Here is a 14506-nt window from a genome sequence, read left to right on the forward strand (position 1 = left end):
CAAATTGCATTACAATTTTGTATTTTCTCTATTCTAAAATAAAACACGGCTTCAGAAAATAAGACAAGGGAGTTCTTAGGGTATGTCTAAAGCTGTCTCACAAGTCCTGTAAAATGCTATAAGCTGGTCTCACTGATTTTTTTGTCAGCTGTGTGCAGATAAAGGTTGTTCAAAATTCACAATACTTTTATTTAACTAACAGAAAAGTAATGTATGCTAAACAAGAGACAAAAGCAAGTTAAATCGTAGTGAAAACATTTCAGTTTAATTTGTTATTGATGCCAACTGAGCCTTTATATCAGCCTCAGGCATTTCTCTTGTTCTTTCTCCCCTGTGAAATTCTGTATCCCAGAGAGCTTTGTCACTATCTATGGATTGCATCTCTTCATCTCTCTTGGACTTCCAGGTGCCATCCTCCTTTTTTTTTTTTTTTTTTTTTTCTTATAGAATTCTGTGAGTTCATCCCCTTTTGAAGTCTGCACTATAATTTCTCTTCAAACTAGTTAATCTTTGCTTACAAAGTAATGAAGCTCTATGGGATACTGAAACTGTTTTATTTTAAATAGAAGTAATACAAAGTGTATTCTTATTTGTTAAAGATACACGTAACTAAACAAAGTACAATCCTAATTTGTTAGTTACACGGAAAATGTGTAAGCATAATCAGAATTTGTAATATCACAATCCTTAATACACTGCTGTAGACAAAATTAAAATTGCAAACTTTAAAAGCATTAAAATGAAATTTTAAGTGGTAAAGTATCATAAAAATAAAAAAAGAGCAAAGTGTAAATGCAGCAGAACTGTCATGCACTATTGCACTAGGCTTGTCTCTCCTTCACATACAGAAATGCAGGGAACTCTCCTTGGAAAAGTATACACAATCTAACTTTTAAGAATTTCATTAGGGATCCTTTCAGATCATCTCACCCGAGCAGGAGCTTTAGATTATCAGGCCCTAAGTACTGAGCTTTTGTAAACATAAAGATAAGGAAGCATTTGTGCGTGTATAGAAGGTGATAAAAAGGAGATCTGCTTTCCCTGCAAGCTCCAATTATTTTACTGATGTGTGGTGTTCAAGAACAAAACGTATTTTCATTTTCTTTCCTTTAATTTTTTTTTAGAAAGCTTTGGACTGATTCAATAAAACCTGATTTGCAATGGGGGTTATTTAAAGGGATAAATGTCAAAAATAAAGTTTCACGATTCAGAAAGAAAATACAATTTTAATACATTTTCCAATTTACTTCCATTATAAACATGCACACTTTCTGAGGTACCATCCCCTACTGAGCAAGAGTGCACAGTATATACATATACACGTTTTATGATTTGCTCATGGCTATCACATGATACAATGAGATGTAAAATGGAATTAACTGAAATTTGGCATAAAAATATTTTCTACCCATTTTAAATTCAAAGTTCTATTGCATTGTCTTTTTATTATTATTATGCATTTGTCAACAATGCAATTCTACTGTATTTAATGGTCTTTGAACTTAATTTTTCCCCCAAATATATTTTTGAAATATTTGTTCTTTCATATCCATAATATAATTTTTTGTTTAATGCATCCCCATTTTTATTTGATTTTAATCTTGCCTGTCTTTAACTGATTAATATAGATGTGATTTTAAAGCTATTAAAACAAATTTTTTACAGAAGCCTCTGAAAAAAAAAATAGAATATTCTTCTCCTCAAGAAAAATGCTTCAATTCCCTGCACTGGCTATATTTTAGTTATGGCTTAAAACACGGTCTGTGAGTTGAGGAACCTGGCACATTTCTCAGTTTCAATCGGGTTATTGCTTCTGAATGCTTTTTGTGCTTATTGTATGGGCCTTTTTGTGGATCTGGCAGCTGCACACCTTTTTATAGATTCACTACAATGCAAAATACGCAATAGGTTTCTTGGCTTCTGTAGATGTTCTCTACAGCTTCAATATCATTTAAATTGCTTTGGCAGTGTATACTATTCAGCTTGCATGTCTTATCTTTTTGGCTTAAAATCATGTGACTGCTTAAATAGTTATACACAAAACATGTTTAAAAGAACATGAAACCCCAAAAAATGTTTTCATCATTTTAGACGAAAACAAAAAAACTTTCCAGTTTTGCTTCTATTTTCAAATCAACTTTGTTCGTTTGGTATACTTTGAAGAGTATAGCTAGGTGGGCTCAGGTAATTGCATGCGTCTGGAGCACTATATGGTAGCAGTTTGGCAAGAATGCTTGTCACATTGTGCAAACACTGCCAACTAGCTCAAACTTGTATAGCCTAGTATTTTTGCAAAACTGCTGCCTACCTAGGTAAGCTTTTCAGCAAAGTAAATTTGAGAATACAAGTAATTTGGAAAGTGTGTGCGATTTTCTTAAATGTATACTCTAAAACCATGAAAGAAAAAATGTTTCATGTCCTATTTTAAATTTAACCTCTTATGCCTATTAGACAGGTACTACGTCAATAGGGTACTTTGCGCAGCGTACGGTGTAGACGTACCTACATCCAACCTACTGCCTCATGCTGCCGTTCTCTCTGTCATCTTTGATAGCTAAGACTGCTGCCAGTTTTACAGTTTTATTGCTTTATGCATGTTCCTAAAAACCTTTTTATTAATAAATCCCGTTTACTCTTACAATCCGTTTTGGAATTAACGTTTCCTAAGATATACTTTTTGGACACGTGCAAAAGTTTTGGGAAGTATTATTATTATTATTTCTTTTTAAAGACACGATGAGTCCACGGATTTCATCCTTACTTGTGGGATTGCGCCTCCTGGTCAGCAGGAGGAGGCAAAGAGCACCAATGCAGAACTGTTGCATAGCTCCTCCCTTCCCTCCCACTCCAGTCATTCTCTTTGCCTACGTTAGTGATAGGAAGGAAGAGGTAAAGTGAGGTGTTAGTATGGATTCTTTAATCAAGAGTTTATTATTTTTAAAGTGGTGCCAGAGTGTGCTGCTTTGTTCTAGGGTGTAGCCTAGTCCATATTAGTCTCTGTAGTAGAGCTTTTGGTGGCTTTAGAGCAATAGGAACTGGTGGGACATAATTCTCACTGCGCCTCCTATATATTGATGCTGCCCTAATGCAGATAGCCTAAGCGTATTTAACTCAGGCTTATCTTATTCCACAGGGCTATGGGAGGCAGAGGACCTCTTACACCTGCTGGGCTGTCCTGCTGTCGGACAGCATTTAAGGTAAGTGCTAACTTTTTATATTCTGGGGAGCAAGACTCAGATTAAAGGGGGCACTTGAAATTAATTTTACTCTTTATTTGAATAAAAGAGACGGTAATGAAGACTCTTTATGGGCTTCTTATGTGGGGACTTGCATCCTTCTGGTATGGAGGGTCCAGTTGCTGAGAGCTAAATACAGGCACTGGGAGAAAGCTGAAAGTACTTTACAACTTTTATTTGTGTAAGGGCAGTCTGAACAGGGGATATTTTGGTTCCCTTTCAGTTTATGGTGGCTTCGGTTACTACGTATTTTTACTCCGGTGTAGGAGAAGTTACGCCCACAATGGGCAGGGCCTCATTTTCGCGCGCTGCTGAATGTTTACTGCGCAGTTTACAGCCGACTGAGGTGGATGCTGTTCATGTAGCTCGGAACAATCAGGCAAGCGGTTGCAGAGTTTGTGAGATCCGCAGAGTTTGTGAGATCCTGTGTGTCCGAATCGTACTTCTCATCAACAGAGGAGAAAGTCTATTGTTCCGGTCAGGGAGCGAGTCTGGTGGAAGGTAGGCACCTCAGCAGGGTTGCTGAGGTGTATAGGTGTCTTTTTCGTTTTATTTATTGATGGGGAACGTTTTTTTCAGCTTCACAGTAATAAAGTTGCGACTTAAAAGTTTAAAGAGACAGTAAGGTTTTCTCTTGACTTTTCCTATCATCACATTTTTTGTTAATCATTTAATTTGCTTTGGCCTTTTTGTCATTTATCCTTTTAAGGAGACAATAACGTTTTTTTTATTTTCTTAAAGAGACAGTAACGCTATAAAAGAAAAAAATCCTTTTTTTTTTTTAATTTGAGTATGGACATAGAAGCAGTGCAAAATGTTACTTGCTCCATGTGTTTGGATCCTATTGTGGAACCACCTGTTCCTTTTTGTTCCTCGTGTATTGAGAGGGCTTTAAGTTATAAGGAAAAGATTTTTCATGAACAAACTTTTTCAAAGGCAGGGACTTCCCAGAACTCTGAGATGCAGAGTATGCCGCAGCTTTCTCCCCAAGCGTCCCAACCTTTAACGTCCACTCAAGCAGTGCCCTGTACTTCTCTTGGGTGCGAGATGTTCAGGATCCCTGGGCTATAGAAATAGTGTCTCAGGGATACAAACTAGAGTTCAGAAATTAACACCCACCCTACACCCCCCCCCCCCCCCCCCCGAGGAAGATTTCTTCTTTCAAGATTATCTGCAGACCAGAGTAATTTGTCCCGTTCCGATACAGGGGCAGGGTTTTTTTTTTTCAAATCTGTTTGTAGTTCCCAAAAAAGAGGGGACTTTCAGACCTATCTTAGACCTCAAGAGTCTAAACAAGTTTCTCAGAGTTCCATACTTCAAGATGGAAACTATTTGTACCATTCTTCCATTGATCCAGGAGGGTCAATTTATGACAACAGTGGATCTAAAGGATGCATATCTTCATGTTCCTATCTACAGAGATCATCACAAGTTCCTGAGGTTTGCCTTTCGGGACAAGCACTTTCAGTTCGTGGCTCTTCCTTTCAGTCTGGCCACGGCACCCAGAATTTTCACAAAGGTTCTGGGGTCTCTGCGAGCGTTTCTAAGACCTCGGGGCATTGCGGTGGTGCCTTATCTGGACGATATTCTAATCCAGGCGTCCTCTTGTCAACAAACAAGGTCCCATACCGACATTGTGCTATCCTTCCTGAGAACTCACGGGTGGAAGGTAAATCTGGAAAAGAGTTCTTTAATCTCGAAGACAAGGCTACCCTTCTTCGAAACTCTAATCGATTCTATATCTATGAGAATTTTTCTGACTTAGGTCATAAAATCAAAGATTCTGGATACATGTCGAGCCCTTCAGTCCACTCCTCAGCCGTCAGTGGCTCAGTGCATGGAGGTAATCGGATTGATGGTGGGGGCAATGGACATCATACCGTTTGCTGGGTTTCACCTCAGGCCTCAGCAGTTAAGCATGCTCAGGCAATGGAATGGAGATTATACAGATTTGTCTCCTTGAATAGTCCTAGAACAGGAGACGAGGGATTCTCTTCTATGGTGGTTGTCTCTGGATCATCTATACCAGGGGACATGCTTTCGCAGACCTTCATGGATGATTGTGACAACGGACGCCAGCCTTTTAGGATGGGGAGCAGTCTGGGGCTCTTTAAGGGCGTATGGACTCAAGCAGAATCTCTCCTTCCCATCAACATCCTAGAGCTGAGGGCAATCTTCAATGCTCTTCGGGCCTGGCCTCAGTTGGCTTCGGCCCAATTCATCTGATTCCAGTCGGACAACATAACGACAGTGGCTTACATCAATCATCAGGGAGGAACAAGGAGTTCCTTAGCGATGACCGAAGTAGCAAGGATAATCCAATGGGTGGAGGTCCATTCTTGCCATCTGTTAGTGATCCGCATCCCAGGGGTGGACAACTGGGAGGCGGATTTTCTGAGCAGGCAGACCTTTCATCCGGGAGAGTGGGAACTCCATCCGGAAATATTCTCCAACCTGATTCTCAAATGGGGTCGGCCGGAGTTGGATCTCATGGCATCTCGTCAGAATGCCAAGCTCTCGAGATATGGGTCCAGGGACCCCCGAGCTGATAGATGCCTTGGCAGTTCCTTGGTCCTTCAGCCTAGCATATCTTTTCCCCCGTTTGCTCTTCTTCCCCGAGTTATTGCTCGACTCAAACAGGAGAAGGCATCAGTGATCCTCATCGCCCCTGCGTGGCCTCGCAGGATCTGTTATGCCGATCTTTTGGACATGTCATTTCTTCTACCTTGGAAACTTCCATTGAAGAAGGACCTTCTCATTCAGGGACCCTTCCTTCACCCGAATCTAGTGTCTCTGAAGCTGACTGCTTGGAGATTGAACGCTTGATTCTATCCAAGCAGGGTTTCTCTGATTCTGTCATAGGTACCTTAATTCAGGCGCGTAAACCTGTAACTAGAAAGATTTACCATAAGATATGGAGTAAATATCTTTATTGGTGTGAATCCAATGGCTACTCATGGAGTAGGGTTAGGATTCCTAAGATTGTGTCTTTTCTCCAAGAAGGATTAGAGAAGGGTTTATCAGCAAGTTCCCTAAAGGGTCAGATCTCTGCCTTATCTATTTTGTTGCACAAGCGTCTGGCAGATGTCCCAGATGTTCAATCCTTTTGTCAGGCTTTGATTAGAATCAGGCCTGTGTTTAAACCAATTGCTCCTCCATGGAGTTTGTATTTAGTTCTTAAGGTTCTTCAAGGGGTTCCGTTTGAGCATATGCATTCCATAGATATAAAATTGTTATCTTGGAAAGTTTTTATTTCTTGTTGTCTGAGCTTTCGGCATTACAATATAATTCGCCTTACCTTATTTTTCATTCGGATAAGGTGGTGTTGCGTACTAAACTTGGTTTTCTTCCTAAGGTTGTTTCAGACAAGAACATCAATCAGGAGATTGTTGTTCCTTCCTTGTGTCCTAATCCTTCTTCTCAGAAGGAGCGTCTTCTGCACAATTTGGACGTGGTCCGTGCTTTACAATTTTACTTACAAGCGATTAAGGACTTTCGTCAGTCTTCTTTGTCATTTTGTCTGGAAAGCGTAAGGATCAGAAAGCTACGGCTACCTCTTTCTTTTTGGCTGAGGAGTATCATCCGTTTTGCATATGAGACTGCTGGACAGCAGCCTCCTGAAAAAATTACGGCTCATTCCACTAGGGGCTGTTGCTTCCTCATGGGCATTCAAAAATGAAGCTTCTGTAGAACAGATTTGCAGGGCTGCAACTTGGTCTTCTCTTCACACGTTTTCTAAATTTTACAAATTTGATACTTTTGCTTCGGCTGAGGCTGTTTTTGGGAGAAAGGTTCTTCAAGCAGTGGTGCCTTCCGTTTAGGTTCCCTGTCTTGTCCCTCCCTTATCATCAGTGTACTCTAGCTTTGGTATTGTATCCCACAAGTAAGGATGAAATCCGTGGACTCCTCGTGTCTTTAAAAAGAAAATTTATGCTTACCTGATAAATTTGTTTCATTTTAGACACGATGAGTCCACGGCCCGCCCTGTTCTATGAGACAGGTTATTAATTTTTGTAAACTTCAGACACCTCTGCACCTTGGCTTTTCCTTTCTCTTCCTAACTTCGGTCAAATGACTGGAGTGGGAGGGAAGGGAGGAGCTATGTAACAGCTCTGCTGTGGTGCTCTTTGCCTCCTCCTGCTGACCAGGAGGCATAATCCCAAAAGTAAGGATGAAATCCGTGGGCTCATCATGTCTAAAAAGAAACAAATTTATCGGGTAAGCATACATTTTCTTTATTTTATTCACGTTGCTGTTTTAAGATTATCCTTAGTGCTAATATATGTGTTTAGGGTACAAACACCATTACACATTTTGTTTTGAAGGGACCAAACACCCTTACAGACTAGAAGTAAAATATCTAGATTTAATTTATATCAGGGATTTACAAATCCCAAGAACCACAACAGAGCTTGGGAAAAAATGTAATCCATTTATTGCCAGAGTGGTTTCAGTGGATTGCTATACAATAAGTTACAACCACCTTGTATAGCTGCTTATAAAACACTAAATTATGCTATAATCATTTGATGAAAGTAAGACCACTTTATTGTAGTACGTAATATTTCTGATTTTATTGACTGACCTGATATAATAACTTGAATTCTGTTCGATCATTTTAATCAAAATCACTTCTTTCTTTTCTGGCAAAGTAGAAAATACCATAGAAGTAACATTCAGAAAACACACTGGTTTTACAAAGCAGTGTCCCATCTGTTGCAGGAAGCATTTGATTATGATGAATTCAAAAATAAAATATGGGCTGCCTAAATGAGAATTTACAATCTGATCTACAACCAATTTCTTCTAGTTTTCTGTAAAATGGAGAAGACATTGAGTAATTTGAATATAATTACAGTCTCTGGCAGAATTTTTTTTTCTTTTGTATTCTGTAAAAGATATGTAAATAAATGTCTAGGTAAGTTATAAGCTTTTAAAAGGCAAATAGAAGTGCTATAATTTTGGCACTCTTACTATAAATTACACATCTTTAAGAATAAGTTTAAAAAAAAAAAAAGTGACAAAAATAGACGTAGTTCATTTTAATTTGTTTCTTTCGCTAATTGTAATCCGTTATTTTTTTGTTTAACATCTTTCTCTCTCTCTCTCTCTCTGTAGAAATTTAAAAGCATGCTAATTCAAGAGCTGAGTAAAGTTTTTCCAGAAGATATGGCAAAGTACAAGGCAATACGAGGAGGAGAAGAGCACCCACCTTCATAATTTGACTTTTTTGCTATTCGTTTGGTAAATTCATAGTGAATGGTAAATTTCTTTCTTCATGTTCACTGAAATAACTAAGAAAGCTGTGGAGACAACCTAATGACTCATTAAATTCCGTAATGCATAGAAAGTGGATTTAAATGTTTATAAGTGTGGCTAGCTATGAGCTTTCCTTGCTGTTGATTGGTTGGAAGGAATGCTTACATATGGTGTCCGGCTCGCCGACTTGGTGAACTGTAACCCAGCTTTACTTCTATAGTGTCTTTTAAAGTACTTTCCAGAAAACAGACCATGCTGGATAAATATAAAAATGAGAATTTATGTACAATTCAAGGTAGTGTATTTATTTATTTTTTATGTTTATACACCAGTATTCTTCTTGGGAGTTGGGCATATTTTTTTTTTTTTTTTTTTTTTTTTTTTTTTTCTAAATTATATATAATGATTGACTGGAATAGTATGCTTTAGTTGTATTAAAGACAAGAAGGCCGGAGCATTGTTTATCAAGTGCTGGCATTTACCATTTCTTTACAATAAGCAAAATTGCCTCAGTCATGCTACAGGTAACATTTTGAAAAAAGTTTGTTGATGATTACAAAAGTGGAGATGTATTCATAGATTTACAAAATAAGTTGTCCTAATTCTCATTTGCGTTTTTCATTTATATCTGGTTCATAAAATTTTTTGTTTTTTATATTTATAAAAGTTGAAATGTGTTAATATTAAATATCCTTTGCATATCAATCTTGTGCTTTGTATTTTGTAAAATGAAATCAATAATAAATTTGTGTTTCTTTTCCATTAGTGTTTACTTTTTAATGTAACTTTTTTTTGTATCATTAATCACTCATTGTAACTTATTATTCCCAGCATACATTTTCCTACTTACTGCACTTCTTGTTTATATATTTTATTTCATATTGTTATATGTATAGTTACTATGAAGACAACAAGATATGGACTTCCATAAATTAAGAGCGAAATTCTGTTCTTGTTGGAATGGCTGCCAACAGTTGTTAATGGCAAACAACAAGCTTGAAATCAAACACATTAAATTTACAATCAGTTTTCAGTGCTGACATTTTAATAGTGCACGTGTCAGTATTGGTTTGTATTATGATATTTATGTATGAAATACATTTTTGTCAAGGGGAGACAACACATTTTTCATATTAAAGTTAAACACACTTTAGTATGGGAAGAAATTTCAAAACATAGTTTGGTTACTCCTTGTACTTCCACAAAGTAGTTTGGAAAGGTGTCTGTCAGATTAGCTATCTCCAGTTTAATTAGTAAATCATTCATATTTTATCAACTTTTCACTTGTAATTTATTGGAAGGAGAAAAATCTGTTCCTCTCCAAATAATCTTCTGTTCAGTGAGCTTCTTGAAACTTAGTATGGCATTAAAGGGACAGTAAAGTAAAAAATAAACTTTCATGATTCTGAAAGAACATGCCATTTTTAACAATTTTCTAATTGACTTTTTGTCTAATTTTTTTGCTTTGTTCTCTTGGTATCCATTGTTGAAAAGCCTGCATGGGTAGGCTCAGAAGCAATGCACTACTGTGAGCTAGCTGCTTGTCACCGTCTCACCCAGTGTATTCAGCTAGGCCCTAGTAGAGCATTGCTCTCCTTCAACAAAGGATTCCAAGAGAATCTGATCAAATTAAATCTGAAAATTGTATGCTTTATCTAAAACCCAAAAGTTATCTTTCATGATTACGTCCCCTTTCAAGGTCTATTTTTCAACTATGTATGTTAAAGGGACAGTCTAGGCCAAAATAAACTTTCATGATTCAGATAGAGCATGTAATTTTAAACAATTTTCCAATTTACTTTTATCACCAATTTTGCTTTGTTCTCTTGGTATTCTTAGTTGAAAGCTTAACCTAGGAGGTTCATATGCTAATTTCTTAGACCTTGAAGCCCACCTCTTTCAGATTGCATTTTAACAGTTTTTCACCACTAGAGGGTGTTAGTTCACGTATTTCATATAGATCACACTCTGCTCGTGCACGAGAAGTTATCTGGGAGCAGGCATTGATTGGCTAGACTGCAAGTCTGTCAAAAGAACTGAAAAAAGGGGCAGTTTGCAGAGGCTTAGATGCAAGATAATCACAGAGGTTAAAAGTATATTATTATAAATGTGTTAGTTATGCAAAACTGGGAAATGGGTAATAAAGGGATTATCTATCTTTTAAAACAATAACAATTCTGGTGTAGACTGTCCCTTTAATTTTATAACATTTTTATCTGCAGAAGGTGCATGTTGTTGTTTCTGCAGACAGAAATTCACAGTTTTGAGAACTACAAAACCAATAATATGTGATAATATCTTCAAGATAGAGGAAGTGGGATGGCCTTAAACTAAAAAAAATTAAAAGGAAGGGATGGGGAGCCACGCTGCAGAAAAATGTGGGGGTTGGATCCCTAACTATTGCAGCAGGCAGAGATTTGGGGGGGGCACTACACTACAGAAAGTTAAACATTTTCTTTCATGTAATTGGCAAGAGTCCATGAGCTAGTGACTTATAGGATATACAATCCTACAAGGAGGGGCAAAGTTTCCCAAACCTCAAAATGCCTATTAAATACACCCCTCACCCCACCCACAAATCAGTTTTACAAACTTTGCCTCCTATGGAGGTGGTGAAGTAAGTTTGTGCTAAGATTTCTACGTTAATATGCGCTTATCAGCATTTTTGAAGCCTGATTCCTCTCAAGAGTACAGAGGGATGTGAAGGGAGTATCACCTATTGAATGCAATGGTTTTCCTCATGGGAGATCTATTTCATAGGTTCTCTGTTATCGGTCGTAGAGATTCATCTCCTGCCTCCCTTTTCAGATCGACGATATACTCTCATATTCCATTACCTTTACTGATAACCGTTTCAGTACTGGTTTGGCTATCTGCTATATGTGGATGGGTGTCTTCAGGTAAGTATGTTTTCATTACTTAAGACACCCCAGCTATGGTTTGGCACTTTATGTATTTATATAAAGTTCTAAATATATGTATTGTACTTATATTTGCCATGATTCAGGTTTTCAGTATATTTCCTTTTGCAGACTGTCAGTTTCGAATCTGGGAAATGCTTTAAGAAATGTATTTCTTACCTGGGGTATAGTCTCTTTTTCAAATGGACTGTCTTTTTAAATTCGCGGAGCAGAATTAGGCTCGCAAGGGTGCAAAATGCCAAAGTTTATTGCGTTATTCTTGGTGCAAGATTTTTTATTTTTTTTTGTCATTTCCGGCATCTTAGTTGACGCCGAGTCCTTCACAAGGTTGCATCATCTATGACGCGAGTGTCGTTTCCGGACGTTTTTTTGGCGCCAAAAAATAATTTTCTGTTTGTGCGTCATACTTGGCGCCAAATATTTTCATTATTTAAGACCCCATTCCTATTTGCCTCTTGCCTTTTTTCAATGTCAGAGGGTTATGCTGTTTGCATTTTTTCCCATTCCTTAAACTGCCATACACGGAAATTGATAATTTTGCTTTATATGTTGTTTTTTTCTCTTACATTTGCATGATGTCTCAATCTGATCCTGTCTCAAATCACTGTTGGAACCCTCCTGCCTGATAACAGTTCTACCAAAGCTAAGTGCATTTGTTGTAAACTTGTGGAGATTATACCTCCAGCTGTGGTTTGTAATAGTTGTCATGATAAACTTTTTACATGCAGAAAATGTATCCATCAGTAGTAGTTCATTACCTGTTGCTGTTCCCTCAACATCTAATGCACAAGATATACCTGTAAATTTAAAATAATTTATTTCTGTTTCTATTCAGAAGGCTTTGTCTGCCATTCCGCCTTCTAATAAATGTAAAAGGTCTTTTAAAACTTCTCATAGAGTTGATGAAATTTCAAATGACCGGCAATATACTGATTTATCCTTCTCTGATGAGGATCTATCTGATTCAGAAGATCCTGCCTCAGATATTGACACTGACAAATCCTCTTATTTATTTAAAATGGAGTATATTCATTCTTTATTAAAAGAAGTGTTGATTACATTTAGATATAGAGGAAACTAGTCCTCTTGATATTAAAACTAGTAAATGTTTAAATTCTGTTTATAAACCTCCTGTGGTTATTCCAGAGGTTTTTCCAGTTCCTGATGCTATTTCTGATATGATTTCTAAAGAATGGAATAGGCCTGGTACTTCTATTCCTTCTTCAAGGTTTAAAAAATTGTATCCTTTTGCCAGCAGTTAGATTGGAGTATTGGGAAAAGATCCCCAAAGTTGATGGGGCTATCTCTACTCTTGCTAAATGTACTACTATTCTTGGTACTCGCTCAGTCTTTACATTCTGCAGAATCTCACATGAATCAACTAGTGTTGTTTCTTCGAAGACATGGTTGGAGGATCAATTTACCAAAAAGTTCTTTGATTCCTCAAAGGTAACCTTTTTAGGTTTCCAGATAGATTCAGTGTCCATGACTTTGTCTCTAACAGACAAGAGACGTTTGAAATTGGTTGCAGCCTGTTGGAACCTTCAGTCTCAGTCATTCTGTTCAGTAACTATGTGCATGGAAGTTTAAGGTCTCATGACTGCAGCATCGGACGCGATCCCCTTTGCTCGTTTTCATATGAGACCTCTCCAGCTTTGTATGCTGAACCAATGGTGCAGGGATTATACAAGGATATCACAATTAATATCCTTAAATCCCAATGTTCGACTTTCTCTGACTTGATGGTTAAATCACCATTGTATAATTTTAGGGGCCTCTTTCGTTCGTCCAACCTGGACTGTGATCACAACAGATGTCTTTCAGGTTGGGGAGCTGTTTGGGGATCTCTGACAGCACAACGGGTTTGGAAATCTCAAGAGGCGAGATTACCATTCAATATTTTGGAACTTTGTGCAATTCTCAGGGCTCTTCAGTTTTGGCCTCTGTGGAAGACAGAACCGTTCATTTGTTTTCAGACAGACAAAATTACAACTGTGACATATGTCAATCATCAGGGTGGGACTCACAGTCCTCAAGCTATGAAAGAAGTATCTTGGATACTTGTTTGGGCGGAATCCAGCTCCTGTCTAATTTCTGTGGTTCATATCCCAGGTATAGACAATTGGGAAGCGGATTATCTCAGTCGTCAGACTTTACATCCGGGAGAATGGTCTCTCCACCCAGATGTTTTCTCAAATTGTTCAGATGTGGGGGCTTCCAGAAATAGATCTGATGGCATCTCATCTAAACAAAAAAACTTCCCATGTACCTGTCCAGGTCCAGGGATCCTCAGGCGGAAGCAGTGGATGCGTTGACACTTCTGTGGTGTTATCAACCTGCTTATATTTTCCCGCCTCTAGTTCTTCCAAGAGTGATCTCCAAAATCATCATGGAGCAATTGTTTGTGCTGTTGGTGGCTCCAGCATGGTCTCACAGGTTTTGGTATGCGGATCTTGTTCGGATGTCCAATTGCCAACCTTGGCCTCTTCCATTAAGGCCAGACCTATCTTAAGGTCCGTTTTTCCATCAGGATCTCAAATCATTAAATTTGAAGGTATGGAAATTGAACGCTTAGTCATAGAGGTTTCTGTGACTCAGTGATTAATACTATGTTGCAGGCTCGTAATTCTGTTTCTAGAAAGATTTATTATCGAGTTTGGAAGACTTACATTTCATGGTGTTCTTCTCATAAAATTCTCTTGGCATTCTTTTAGAATTCCTAGAATTTTACAGTTTCTTCAGGATGGTTTGGATAAAAGTTTGCCTGCAAGTTCCTTGAAACGACAAATCTGCTCTTTCTGTTTTTATTCCACAGAAAAACAGCTAAACTTCATGATATTCACTTTTGTACAGGCTTTGGTTTGTATCAAGCCTTTCATTAAATCAATCTCTCTTCCTGGGAGTCTTAATTTGGTTTTGAAGGCTTTGCAGGCTCCTCCATTTGAGCCTATGCATTCTTTGGACATTAAACTACTTTCTTGTAAAGTGTTGTTCCTTTTGGCCATCTCTTCTGCTAGAAGAGTTTCAGAATTATCTGCTCTCTCTTGTAAATCTCCTTTTCTGATTTTTCATCAGGATAAGGCAGTTTTG

General features: G+C 37.8%; 1 protein-coding gene across 2 annotated transcripts in view; it reads left to right on the forward strand.

The window, feature by feature from the left end:
• The window catches only part of MED10 (mediator complex subunit 10), a 29939-nt gene extending 20684 nt beyond the window's left edge, over positions 1-9255 (forward strand). For both annotated transcript variants that reach the window (XM_053714579.1, XM_053714580.1), the window contains exon 4: positions 8355-9255. In XM_053714579.1, the coding sequence (XP_053570554.1) occupies positions 8355-8456 (102 nt within the window). In that variant the 3' untranslated portion in view covers positions 8457-9255. The remainder of the gene's footprint in view (positions 1-8354) is intronic.
• The last annotated feature ends 5251 nt before the right edge of the window (positions 9256-14506 follow it).

The sequence above is a fragment of the Bombina bombina genome, chromosome 5, assembly GCF_027579735.1.
Source record: "Bombina bombina isolate aBomBom1 chromosome 5, aBomBom1.pri, whole genome shotgun sequence".
Taxonomy (NCBI): domain Eukaryota; kingdom Metazoa; phylum Chordata; class Amphibia; order Anura; family Bombinatoridae; genus Bombina; species Bombina bombina.